This window comes from Bombus flavifrons, chromosome 5 (genome assembly GCF_040668555.2).
Source record: "Bombus flavifrons isolate JBK064 chromosome 5, iyBomFlav1_principal, whole genome shotgun sequence".
Lineage (NCBI taxonomy): Eukaryota > Metazoa > Arthropoda > Insecta > Hymenoptera > Apidae > Bombus > Bombus flavifrons.
This window is the reverse complement of record NC_138446.1, coordinates 3371251-3385583: the sequence shown is the minus strand read 5'-3', so window position 1 is coordinate 3385583 and position 14333 is coordinate 3371251. Positions and strand designations below refer to the sequence as shown.

Below are 14333 nucleotides of genomic sequence, written 5' to 3'. Positions count from 1 at the left end.
CACTAATAACAATAGTGATACGACATCAGCGAATGTGACCCGTTCTTTTTGTACGTCACTAATGACGAATGCACATGCGCACGCTTGGATAGTTTCGTTGACAGCGCTATGCGGCCAGTAAAGAAATTATAAATACGGCATCAAAATGATGGTACCCCTCCCATAGGAGTTGCCGGACATATGTATACCGTATGCATATGTATCTACGTATACGGCCGTGGAGAGTCAAGCTGCGTTGGTAAGTAGATGCACATATAACCTTATACTATAAAATAATGATAAGTTAGAGAATTTAGTTTCTTATCAATGTTTAACATAATTAAATTTAGTTATTATTAAATCTGTTAGTATGTTCACTTATCATATTTTTCTGCTTAAAATATTATCTTACTAAGACTTGTTATATTTTTATTACTATTCCATAAATATGTTCATACATATATTTTATAGCAGTTACAAATATTGTAACAAAAATATTCTTTCTGAAATTAAAGAATAAATAGTTATGAATATTAAACTTTCATTTTTTATTATAAATATATTTGTTTTTGCTGTCATTATTATATTTTGTATTACAAAGGTATAAACAAAATGGAATATTTCTAATTTAAAAAATTTATCATAAGCTAAAATCTGTGACTCTGTAGCAATTTTATTGTTAGTATTTGAAACGTATAGTAGTTTGAAAAGTATAGTAGTTTTTCTTCCAAATATACAATCATTGTAAATTATGATATATACTTTCATATTTTATAACAAATTTTTTAAATTCTTTTAGCTTTTGTAACATTTTATGATTTTGTAACATAATGAAATAATTTTAATTATTTATGATAGAATACTAATTTTATTGTATATATTTAAAAATTTAATAACGCTATTTAAAATATTTGAAATATAATTAATATATTTTATAATTTAATGATGATAACTCCCCATATACAGGATACGTGAAAAAGCTTTGGAAATATGTAGTACTTGTCAAAACAAGCAAAAGTGTCTTAATAAACATAAGTCCAAAACTAATGGTTTTTGATTTAGGAAGATGTTTAATATATAAAACTATAGTTTATAATAAACCAATTACATTGTTATATGTGTTGATACAAGGATTCGAAAACCTAGAGAAAAGCCAAGAGATAAGAAAAATACTGGGGTTTTTTTAATATGTTGAACTGTGTGTTGAAATAAATAGGGGATATAGTGAACATATGGTATAAAGCTTATATCTTAATGACATAAGCGCCTTATAACTCAGAAGTTAGTGATTTTTGAATCCATGTTTATTAAGATTTTTTGTTTTGAGTACTATATGTTTCTAGAGTTTTCCCCAAATTTTTTTGTACACCCTGTATAGACAATGAATTTACAATTTTTAAAAATTTTATTATGAAGAAAACGGTTTGTAACTTTGGAGTCACAAAAAATGAAATTAGATTAAAAGAATATTGATATATAAGCATGTGACTTTGAAGTTACATGGCATTATAGAGAATTAATGTATAATATGTGATAAATAATCATAAATTTTAATACTCTTTTTTGTATTATATTGCATATAGACTTACACCCATTACAATCTTAAATGTGTATAATTAATTTAACTGTCTTATATCTATGTTAATTCTAGTTAGTAAAATTCGAGCTACTTTATGTTATTTTTCTAAATTCAAGGGTTATCGTATTCTTTGAACCCGATTACATTCCTTCTTATATTTTTGGGCAATTTAATCTGAATTTCATTGCATTTTTTATGAAATAATACAGTTTCTTAATATCTCCCTTCTTTGCTGTAATAATTTGCTCTGTACTTCTTCATACATTGGATTTTTAATGGATTGAAGTTTTAATACATGCTCTATTTAATATTTAATACGTGTCCTTATTCATTGTCCCTTATTCTTTACTGAAGCCTTCCTGTAAGTCTCAGCTGCGCTTGTACTCTTTTGAATTTTATTGGAAGATTCATTGCTAAGTAATTCTATGCTTAAATTCTTTGTCTTTAGAGGCAGTATTGTATATGGATACTTCTGCTTTACTCCTATCTTCTTATATTAGACAATTTCTTATCTTTTCCAGTAAAATATTTTTGTTTCTAACTACTTTATCCTTTGTGGCTTGTTTCATCCTTAGACGGGATTTCCTAGGTGCGTCCATCGCACGCGGCTATATCTGACATAGCCTTAAACCAGAACGGGCAATATCCATCGTCTATTTGCGCTAATTGCATACGTTTGATGATCGAAATGTATCGATCAAATCAGTATTTTTTTCGGAAGCACTATAGACCAGTAATTCTTAATCTGTAGCCCCCAAGAAGCACACATATAAATTATTATTTTATTATTTGAATACAAAATATTCATTACGAGCATATGTATTTATTTATTTATATTAAATCTTTTCTCTTCAAATTTGAAGGTTGTTGATGAGTAATTGATGAGTTTTTTAAATACACATATTTAAGGTATATTACAGATTTAAATTTTAAATTGTCTTGGGGGTCCGCGACAACAAAAAATTATTTAAAAGAGCTCCGTGGTAAACAACAGATTAAGATGCAAACGCAATGCAATCAAACTGTACCGGACTAATTAGTTTTTTTTATTAAATAATTTTATTTAAAAAATACATTTCTGTTTAATAAAAAATAATGATAATTAATAAAAATGTATCCATTTTTTTAACAACAATTAATATTGTTAAATATTTTTATTTTAAAAATATAAGTTAATTTTAAAGGTTCAGACATAAGGTTTTCCACATATATTTTTGAAATTACATTCCTTTAAAAAATGCAAAAAGATCGGTTTTTTCGAAGGTTTACTCTAGAATATTTTCTTCATAAAAATTAATAACAATTAATTTTTTATGATAGAATTCAATTGCAAAACCTGTATTTTAATGTTCTATAATGAGTAACTAAAAGAATTAGTTAACATTAACCTTACCAGGCCCGGTCAAATGGCCGGCTTCAAATTTAATTTAAAATTGTACATTCATTGTTATTTCTTTTGTTCATCTAACATCATGTAAGTTTTTCACTTCCAAATTTCTTATAAATGCATAAAAATTCGTGTTCTATATTTCGTAAATCTATTCATTACATTTAGTACTTCCCATGTTGTTCTGACAACTATTTTTCCTGTTCCTACTTGGCAGAGATTTTTGTTTGCCATTTTTAATAACGACTTTAGTGTTTGTAATATGCTTTAATCTTCCTTCGAGTGTCCTCTTCTTAAAATTTCCTTTGTTAGTTATTGCTATGTCGTCCCCTAATGTCACTTTTCAGCTATCATCTTTAAATTTTCTACTTCCATTTCATATTCTGATTAATTTAATCTTACCCCTTTTTAACGTTTCACCTACGCTTCCTTACTTATCTTTTCTTTCTTACTCCTCCTTCTCCTAAAATCCTCCATCTATAAATTTTGATATTAATCTATGTTACAGAGATTTTAATAAATTAATATATTTAAGAAAATGAAACGAGCACGTATAAAAGCTATGGTTACTGTTCCAACCCGAAGGAAGCCAACACAAGATGTATCCATTACTGAAGACCCTAATTCAATTGAACACAATGAGAAAAATAAAGATATATCTAATGACATTTGTATAACATCACAACAAATTTCAAAAAATGTTTTCCAAGAAACTCAAATACAAGAAGATGATACAAAAGATGTAGATGATACAAAAAAATTAATACACCAAATTCAAGAGGTAGGAGACCAAAAAGAGAATGAGGAATTACATGGTGATAATCAATGTAGTGAATATAAGGATGACTCTACAAAAAATTCTGAAAAATCTATGAAAGAAATTGTACATTCCCCAGAAGTTTTAAACACAACACAAATTAGTAAGTATAATGAGCTACATACCATGTTATAAAAATGAACAGCTAGGATTAGAATGAATGACAGTACATAAATGAATATAATAGAATGAATATAATAGGTAGTTATATAAATTTGTACTTTGTATCATTATTGATTTCTAAATTTGTTTAAATTTCTGCATGAAATCTTTTTTTAATTTGGAATATGTGAGTACATTGTGCATTTGTATTAATACTATGAATGTAATGTGTATTATTTTATAAAGGTAATGATTGTTGCAAATATTCATAAAGATTCTTTTAGATTATTTGCTTAGAATGGAATTGATTTATTTAATATCAGATAAACTTTTTATAACTTATGCATAAGACACTATTAATTATATAGTTTACTTAAATTTAAAAATTAACGAATATGACATTAAAAAAATAGAAATCAATTTTTTTTTAATAATAGTAAAGAAGTGATAAATAATGAATAATACAAATTATTATATGATATTTATTCCTTACATAAAGTAAAGGATATAATATTATAGGTTTTATCATAGATTTATTGAGGAAGATGTGATTATCATAGAAGTTTATCATTGATAATAAGAAGAGCACGGGTTAGAATATTGTCATTGTGAAGAATTATGATATTTGTTTATGTATTGTTTTAGATTCTCCTATAAAATTAACACAAAATCGGACTGGTTTTATGAAACCAACACCAAAATTCGATAATAGTAATAGAATAAGGAGGAATAGTATTCAAGGGAGTGGAGCAAGTACAAGTGAATCTGAAGATGATAGTAGGAGACTATCATGCACTATTGCTAATCATACTAGGAACGATTTAACGCAATCAACAAATAATACAAAAGATGCAGTTACTAATAATGTCAAGAATAATTTAATAACATCCAAAGTAGGACAAAAGAGACGTATTTTAGTTTCAGAATCTGCAAGGAAACTAGCAGAAGCTAGAAGGGAATTTCATTTAAAGCATGAAAATAAAACCCCAGATAGAAGCAAACTTACAATGTATGATTTAATTTATTATAATCCTGTTACTAATCCCATGAAAAAGTCTAAAGACTCTGCCATATCAACAAGAAGAGTCTCAGAATGTCAGTAAGTATTCTATTTAGTAAATTATGTAATATAAATATTTCAAGTGTATTGTAATATGTCTTAATTTTGGAGAAAATAGTTTCATAAAAACAATATATAAGTTGAAATACAAAAAAATGATCATTTTTACAGATCTGAAGAATTTCAAGAAGAAGAAAATGAAGATGATCCATCATCTACAATGCCAGTACCTCAAGTAAAAGTTGGACCAAATGGTGAATTAATAATAGATGAACAGAGTCTTGTTATAGAGCAAACTAATGCAAAGAAAAGTAGGAAAGTATTAGCAAAAGAAGCTATTATTGATGATGATAATAGTGGAAGTGGATTTTATAAAAAGCGTCAGAAAAGTAAAGAATGGTCCGCACGAGAAACTTTAAATTTCTATAGGGCATTAAATACAATTGGTACAGACTTTTTGTTGATGCAAAGTCTTTTTCCTAACAGAACGAGACAGGAAATGAAGATAAAATTTAAGAAAGAAGAGAAAGTAAATAGACATTTGGTTGAAAAAGCTCTTGCGTATCATCAGGAATTTGATACTGAAATGCTAGAAAAGTCATTAGGTAAATTTGCATATTCTGTATTTATTTTTAAATTGACTGTGAATTTATGTTACTTCATGCAAAATATTTCATGAAAAATATAAAATGATTAGATGATAAAATATACGTAAATATACATAAAAACTAAACTAAAAAATAAACGTAAAAACTTCATTGCCATTAGTACCAATTGGTACTAATATCTGGTAATACCAATTTGGTATTGATTAAAGAGTAAAAAATTTGTCTTTTACGGCTATATGTATATTTATACACTTATTACCATTGGATGAAAATTTCTATTTCAACATATTTTAACTTTATCTTACTGCAAATGTAAAAAACAATATTAGTTTATTGAATTAATCATATTAATTTTAAATTAGTACTCAACTTAACAATAAATTACAATTTTTATATAAAGTATATATTTTAACCCTAAAAATAATTTTGGCAAAGTGAAATATATAAATTTATACTTATTAATAAAGATATGTAACTAAGTGCTGGAAAACCAATATTATGTTTATTGGCTTTGCAGTAAAAGATTGAAATAGAGATTATAAAATTATTAAATAGTTTATTTATTGATTAATATCATGATTTTAATTGTTTATTAACAGCTGCATTTGAAACTTCAGAGAAAGAACTTTTAAGTATAAAAGAAAAACGTAAACAACAAAGGATGAAGAAGAATAAAAAATCAAGGAAACGACGAATAAGTAGTAAGTTAAAAATAAATATAAATATTGAATTTGAAGAATTTTGACATTACACTTGCTCAAATATTTCAAATATTTTCATTTGCTTACATTTTAAAATATCTTTGTTAAAGTGATATATATTTAATAAAGAATGTTAAAGCTACCAGTATATTTATTTATTTGTAGAATTAGCACGCAGTATTGGGATTGAAAGCGAGACTGATAGTGAAGAAGGAGAAGAAGGAGAAGGTGAAGAAGAAGGAGAGAATGAAAAATGCGGCTTAGATTCAATGGTATACATAGAAAATACAAAATCAAATGGCAAATATCAACAAACATTAAATAAGACAAATAAAAAACTTTATAAAAGACCAAGAGATGAGGAAAAGTTATTGACTGAAAGAGATGACATAGAATCATTAAGTTCATGTAACGATGTTGACAGTGATACTGAAGTTTATCGTGTAAGACCAACAAGATCTGGAAGATTACCAAAAGTAAAAAGATTACAGGGACCTGATATAAATACGTTTGATAATGAAAGGTTAAATTACTGCTCTAATGATCATGAAATTACAATTTCATCAGAAAATGATGCTAAGGTTACAGAGGATTTAATTTTTGACAGTATTAATTCAGAAATTCATCATATAGATCCTCTTAAAACAGTTATACCAAATATCGGTGACGTAGAACCAGGATCCTTTGTTATTTTGTCAAAAGAATCTCTGGAGGAACCAGGTAAAAGTGTTTTGCAAGTTTATATGGTTAGTTCGGACGTTCATCCTTAAGAATTCGAGGAACCTAACATACATATGTCACCAAAACTCTTATAATTCGCAATTGTAATCATTGACTATCAAATGTTAAATCACTTTCAGCAAAAAGAATACTTAATTTAATTTACATGAAAGGTTTTAAATTAACTTAGTATAATATACATATATCTCTATATCTTTATATCATTTAAAATTTCTACTGAAAATGTCACATACTTGTATATTATATTTAAATTTTTGGTAAGAATCCAAATGCACTTATGTACATTATCTGTTTATAAAAAAGCACTTGATAGTGTTGGTTCATTGTTTTAGTTAAATTTTTACTTTATTTACTTAAATTTTTTATTATTAGACTAAAGAAAATTGATTTAATAATTCCTTCATAATGTGATTTGTTTGATACGGGATTATAAAGAAGATGATAAACAGAAATTATAAAGATAAGGACGCAGATATTAAACTTCACAATTATGATAAACGTAATATAGAACAATTAGTTCATGTAAAAAATTTAAAGATTGTTCTATTTGCAATCATTATAAAATTCAAATTGATACATGAATATTAAATACCACTTCTAGATCCACAAGCCAGGTTCGGATGTTTATTCTATCTGTTTTTATATAAATCTAGAATGTCCGATCATAACTCTGCCTATTAATTATTGCCAGCATATATTGTTATACAGTAGCACATTCTTTGGAGAGTGCCATTTTCTATACAGTGCATTAATTAAGTAATAATAATGCTAATTCTTCAAATCTTAAATGTGGCCTGGAATACATTTCAACTTTTGAATGTAGCTGTGAATTATAAATGTGAATGGTTTGACTGTTATATTCCTAGCTTTTGAGTTATAAATATTTATATATTTGTTTTTTTTATGATTAATTGCGAAACTTAGACAATATGATGAGTATTAGACTACTTTCCTAAAGATTCAAACGAATCATACAATATATTTGTAATTTTATAATCTTGTTTGATGCTTTTATGTATTTTTATGTGTATTAAGTTCTGTTAAATAATTTCCATACATTAGATTTTAGCAACTATCATGATGCATTGAATAAGATTGTAATGTTTAACATACCCTCTTAAGACTATCTATCAGAGTTCAACTTATTTTAATTACATTGATGTTATCTATATTGTATTTTATTATCATTTTCTAAATTGCATAATATTCTATCACATTGGAGCAATTTAGGAAATATTGTAAAATGCTGATTTTTGTAACATTTTTTACATGAACATATTTTGCTTATATATATTTTAATAGTAGTTTATTATATATAAATTTTATTAGTAGTTGAATTCATCATGACTTTATAAATATCAAGCAAAGAAATATTTTCTGAAAATTTCATTTATGTAAATATGAATTCGGTTGTAATTGAGTTAAATTAATTTTTAAAACTTGACTAAAATGTACAAGCCTCATAAAAAATAAATGTCGTGATCACCATTGTGAGATTCTATGCCTCTGGATCGGTGAAGATTTGTTTAAAAAAGTTCCCGTAAAATTTACCTTGACCTTGAATTTCAAAATCAGATTTTGTTTTACTTACGACTTATTCTACTTACCACGAGGACTAAATTTTTCAAAGAAATGACGGGTCGAAACTCAATCGTTCTCTTCAAAAATAATATTTAGAAACCATCAAAATTAAGCCATGAAGTTAGATGTGTTATTTTATCTAGGATGGGTTATCTCACATGCTAAGGAATAACTTCCTGTTTTCTCATTAATATCACACTATTTACTTCTTATCTGACTAAGAAATATAAATAACATAAATAATGTCAATAGAAAAGCCAAAGGAATTTTCCAAGGGAACAGTTGAGTTCCAATCTGTGGTTCCCGTAACAAGTTTGGTCCTTATAATGAATAGAATATGATGCACCAAAAAAAATTAGCCTTGATATTCAAGGTCACAGTCAATTTTGCTGCAGCTTTATTTAACAACTTTTTTTAGCAAATGATGGTCATGACATTTATTTTGTATGCACTCTGTACATATTTGCATCATTATGATATTGTAATTTGATTTTAATTGTTTAACATATATACTTACCTGTTAATTCTCTATACTCCAAGCTTGGCTTATAAGTATAGGATTAGTATCTGTGATGTTATTGCATACTTCTCATGCATTAGCAGGATAAGGTACACTTATGAGAGTTAAAGAACTAAGTATTTCATAATTTTGCCTTTATCATGTTCAACATCCAGAACATCTTCCACAATTATAAATAACTACAAAAGTATTTTACTCATTAAAATCAGATTTATCCCATTAGCAATAAAGAATAATGTGCGAAAATAGCAAATTTGCATTATTCAATAAATGGTATATTTTCCTTGTTTAGAAATATTACTATTGATAAGAAAAGTACTTGTTCGAAGTTATTAATACAAAAGTTAAGATAATTTAGTATAATTAGAAAATTAAAATAATATACATAATAACAAGAAAGTTTGTATTTAACTACTTTTCAAAGAATGATTTGGTGAATTTGTAGAACCATTCCGTCCTTTCCGATTTCTATAATTTTTGAATATTTTGTAAAGTTCAACAGTTTGAACAACATTTTCGTACACGTGTAACGGGGTCGATTTCGCTTATTTTACAAGATATTCGCAAAAAAATTGCAGGTACCACTGGAGTGTATTTCTATCTATAGTTGTGCGTCTGTGGCTGCGTATGCGTTAGTGTTGATTGTAGGCCATCGGCAGCTTATTTTTTGTTTATAAACAAATATCTACAACATATATGCGAAACTGCAAGAATTGTCTCTTATAATTGACTTAAAAATGAATATCATCAACGTATTGGGTTTGGATTAATTTTCGTAATTCGGCCGCCACGAGTCTGGTAACGCTTGCGTGAAATAATAAGAAATTAATTACAAAAATAACAGACGAATGAATAATTGGTACTATTTTACGAAATAGAATAATCGTTATATTTCATGGCAGCCAGCTGCTTCGCAGCGATATTGGAAAGTTTAATCCAAACTCAGACCCCACTCATTAATGATATTCACTTTTAATTGAGTTATAACTTATAAAAAGACTGCATTTCTTACAGCTTCGTATATGCACGTTATGCACGGGGTCTTTACGCTCGTCCAACTCTCTTTTATAAACAGAAGATAAGCAGTCGGCAGTCGGCAACTCATACTAACGCATATGTTGTCACAGATGCACAACTACGAACAGAAATACTCTGTAACGATACCTGTAGTTTTTTGCGAATATCTCGGAAATTAAGCGAGACCAACAGTAATATGTATAAAGAACAATTGCTCAAAATGTTGATTTCTCAAAGTTCTACAAGTTCACCAAAGATTTGTTTATCTTGATTATAAATGTATAAAATGATATACGAATTCATAGTAAACAAATTTCTTTAAAAAGTGTAGTTTGAACTTCTTCAAATATAAAAATACAAATTTTAATTAAATTTTGTATAAAGAGATTTAAATTAATTTTGTATATTATGGTGCATAACATATACCTTATCCTAATAATGTTAGGTTTTTATAATAATATATGTATATAAAATATATAAATATATACTTGAATATTAATGTTATATATATTTGTTTATTTATTTATTTTCTGTTAAAGGATTGATTTAAATTTGGTCAAGTTCATACACTGACAAGTTTTTCGGCTGTGAACAATAGCCTTCCTGTGAGATACAAAAATCACATATACTATACACATACAATACATATGTATTGTATATATTGGGTATATATGTTGATATATATTGGGATAGTAAAACTATCCCAAAGTAAAGTACAAAAGATCGATATATGAAAATATTTAAAAACCAAATATATTTAGAAATGTATATATGTATGAATTAATAATTATTATATATCCTTATTTATTTTTCGGCTTCACAACTTTAGAAAAGAACTTGGTTTACATATTTCTAGTTTTCACTCATCCCCTTACAGCTCCTAGAATATCCATCATAATCCGAAACACAACCATCCACACTCCCATGTCAAACATATATCCCCTTATACAGGGTGGTTGGTAACTGGTAGTACAAGCGGAAAGGGGGTGATTCTACGCGAAAAAAGAAGTCGAAAATATAGAGTAAAAATTTTTCATCTGAGGCTTTGTTTTCGAGAAAATCGACTTTGAATTTCCGCTCGGTGCGCGTGTACTTTATCACATCTCGTTATAACGGATCTCACTGTAGATCGTTGTCTCGATGGAAAAATTTAAAAAAAGAAAAGAAAAATTAAAAAAGAAATTTTTATTCTATATTTTCGACTTCTTTTTTGGCGTAGAATCACCCCCTTTCCGCTCGTACCGCCAGTTACCAACCACCCTGTATATCCACAAAGCTACAGATTACATATATACATATATCTTTATTTCTCTTAACCTATATATCCTATACTTAATTTATCTGTTATCACATATTTCTCTTTGGCTTGCAATCACTTCAGTAGCTATATTCTTACGCCTTTTCTCCTAAACTCTTAACCAGTTTGTCATTGTTTCGTTAACTCTACTTTCTGTCATATTCTTCTCTCTTAGTAAACTAAAATCTAATCTATAGTTGTCTTTTAACAACTGTTTCAACGTACCCATCTCTAAATTACGTAAAATATATTTTCTTTTTTCTTCTGCCAACCAATAATTGTTTTCCTCTTTCACATTTCCGCATCTTGCCCTTGCCATTAGCCTCTTGCTGCCTTCCCTTCCTTCCTTTCCCGGATATTCCGCTTTGTCCGCTGTTCTTATGTATTTATATTTACTATTATATTTGGCATTCCAGATTTTATTATATCACAATTGACCTTGCAAATCTTTGATCCTTTCTGTCAGAACTTTTATTAACAACTTCCCGTACTTTATCGAGTCAGACTCGCGATGAAGATTTTGGCCCAAACATGAATATCGCGAGTCTGACTCGCGACCAGATACTTGGGCCAAACGTAAACATAACAAGCCGAGCTCACGGACTGTTTTTTTGACAATCATGGATTTGGCAAAAAGTAAAAAACACACCAATAGTTCGGAAGTATTCTGAACATTATGGAATAAAAGCGTCTGTCTTAAATAATGTAAGCGACAATCCAAAAATACTAAACCTGTTCTTTATTACATTTGATAACAAGTTTTGGGAAATCCTGGTTACGGAAACAAATCGCTTCGTAGATCAGACAATACACGACGAGCATAAAAAACGGTATGTGGACGACACTTGGTATCCTGTCACTTTAGACGAAATTAAGGCCTATTATGCACTATGTATTTTGATAGGTCAAGTAAAAAAATCAAATATTCAACTTTATTGGACTAAAAGAGCTGTATTAGAAACGCCAATATTTAGGTAAACGATGCCTTTTAAGAGATTTCAGCAAATTTTGAGATTTTTACATTTTTCCGATAATGAAACTGATGATAGTAAAGACCGACTTTGCAGGATAAGACCTGTAATTAATTTTTGGAATCAAAAATTTAAAGAAATTTACACACCCAATGAATATGTTAGCATAGATGAATCCTTGATGAAATATAAAGGGCGTTTAGCGTACAAACAGTTCAATCCGTCAAAAAGAGCTCGGTTTGGAATAAAAATTTACAAGTTGTGCGAGGCAAGTACCGGTTTCTGTCATGGATTTAAAATATATACCGACGATAGTGCGTCGGAGAACGTTGTGATAGAGTTGTCAAAGTCTATAATAAACAAAGGATATACTTTATTCCTGGATAACCGGTACTCTTCACCCAACCTGTTTCTAAAATTACATCAGCAAAAGACAAACGTTATCGGGACCGTATGCAAGAACAGAAAAGATATGCCACAAGACTTGGAAAAGCATATTTTGAAGAAAGGAGAATTTGTGTGGAGATCTTGCAATAATTTGATAGCTCTGCGATGGAAGGACAAACAATTACAGAAAGTAATGAAGCCAAAATGTATCGTGGAATATAACAAGGGTATGGGTGCAGTTGATCATCAAGACCAGATGTTAGCCTGTTTCCCAATAATGAGAAAAGTCATGAAAGGATACCGAAAGCTTTTCTTTTACATATCAGATATGGCTCTGTTCAATACCTATATTATGCAGAAAACAATTTAGAGTCGAAAACAGGAGACTTATGTCGATTACCGTGTAAATATAGCGGAGAAAATTTTACAAATTGTTAAATTACCGAATTACAAAATGCGTGGGAAATCATCAGTTGAAACACCTCTTCGACTCTAAGCTCAATATTGGGCTCATTTCCCCAAAAATATAGATCCGACACCTCGGAATAAGCATCCAACAAGGACGTGCAAAGTCTGCTATAAACATAAAATTCGAAGCGCAACGAAGTGGGAATGCGCGAAATATAAAGTGGTTTTACATCTACCAGAATGTTTTAAGAGGTATCACACCATGGAGGATTTGTAGAGTTTTACGTATTTTCTTTTTAGATATTCATTCAGTTTTATGATTAAATTTTATATAATTATATAATTTTAAATAATTTTATGACAAAATATAATAAATTTATAACATTTATAAAAGTAAAAGCATAAGAGTTTACTTCCTCAACAGCATTATCGCGTAAAATTAACTATACCAAAGGTATTGCGGGCATCTACATTTCGGTTCGTATTGCGACTGTTCACAAGCATCAGTTCGGTCTGTTTAGCGCGCGCCGATGTTTACCGCTTGGACCTGAGTTTCGTCGAACTAAATGGCACGGAAAGGGATTAAATAAACTTCCCGCTGTCTCAGACTTTTCACACTTTAGATAGCTGTAGCCGCTTCTCCAGAAGTATTCTTTCCCTTTTTCTGCTATTCTTTGTTTCTCCTATTGTCCTTTTTTTTTCTTTCAGGCATTGTTTAACGAACACTCTACCTACACCCTTTCTAATAACCTCTTCATATCTCAGAGCTCATTCCCTTGCTTCAATCTTCTCTCTCTCACACTTAGTTTCTTCTAATATTATATACTCGGGTGTGCAGTAATCTAAATGTAAGCACTACTTCAGCGATTTATTAAGCGATCAAACATAAGCAATCTTCTTTTGAAATCATCCTTAAACTTTCTTACTTCTATTCCCCAAACTTGTCTCATTGGTACCTTTGCATTCTTTACACGGTCTGTGATATGGCTAAACATAACCCCAAATTGGAGAAAAGAACGCACGCCTAAATGCATAAAATCCCCTGGACGAATGTATTGAAAAAGAGATAAATCCGAGCAATTTCTGGAATACGCCTCTCTGGATAGTGTTCGCCACATGGATCCGAAATAGCGAACATTAAATATAGACATTTCTCTTTTGACATATATAGAGCATTT

At 28.8% G+C, this 14333-nt stretch overlaps 1 protein-coding gene across 3 annotated transcripts; it reads left to right on the top strand.

Moving 5' to 3' along the window:
* Positions 1 to 33: 33 nt before the first annotated feature.
* Positions 34 to 8941, top strand: Bdp1 (transcription factor TFIIIB component B'' homolog Bdp1). 3 transcript variants are annotated; one of them, XM_069112482.1, is made up of 6 exons: positions 34 to 238; positions 3454 to 3865; positions 4510 to 4963; positions 5096 to 5529; positions 6132 to 6233; positions 6399 to 8941. In XM_069112482.1, the coding sequence occupies exons 2-6, from the start codon at positions 3484 to 3486 to the stop codon at positions 7001 to 7003; spliced, it is 1977 nt and encodes a 658-aa protein (XP_068968583.1). In that variant the 5' UTR covers positions 34 to 238; positions 3454 to 3483; the 3' UTR covers positions 7004 to 8941. The 3 variants fall into 3 exon arrangements, with proteins under 3 accessions (XP_068968583.1, XP_068968584.1, XP_068968585.1); XM_069112483.1 differs by lacking the exon at positions 34 to 238 and adding an exon at positions 932 to 1260; XM_069112484.1 differs by lacking the exon at positions 34 to 238 and adding an exon at positions 2503 to 3032.
* The last annotated feature ends 5392 nt before the right edge of the window (positions 8942 to 14333 follow it).

What these genes read in the sequence shown, in the direction of transcription:
- Bdp1 (XM_069112482.1), top strand. Translation starts at nt 3,484, where the DNA reads ATGAAACGAGCACGTATAAAAGCTATGGTTACTGTTCCAACCCGAAGG. An exon ending in TTTAAACACAACACAAATTA is followed by an intron (nt 3,866 to 4,509) that starts GTAAGTATAATG and finishes GTATTGTTTTAG; the next exon opens with ATTCTCCTATAAAATTAACA. An exon ending in AGAAGAGTCTCAGAATGTCA is followed by an intron (nt 4,964 to 5,095) that starts GTAAGTATTCTA and finishes TCATTTTTACAG; the next exon opens with ATCTGAAGAATTTCAAGAAG.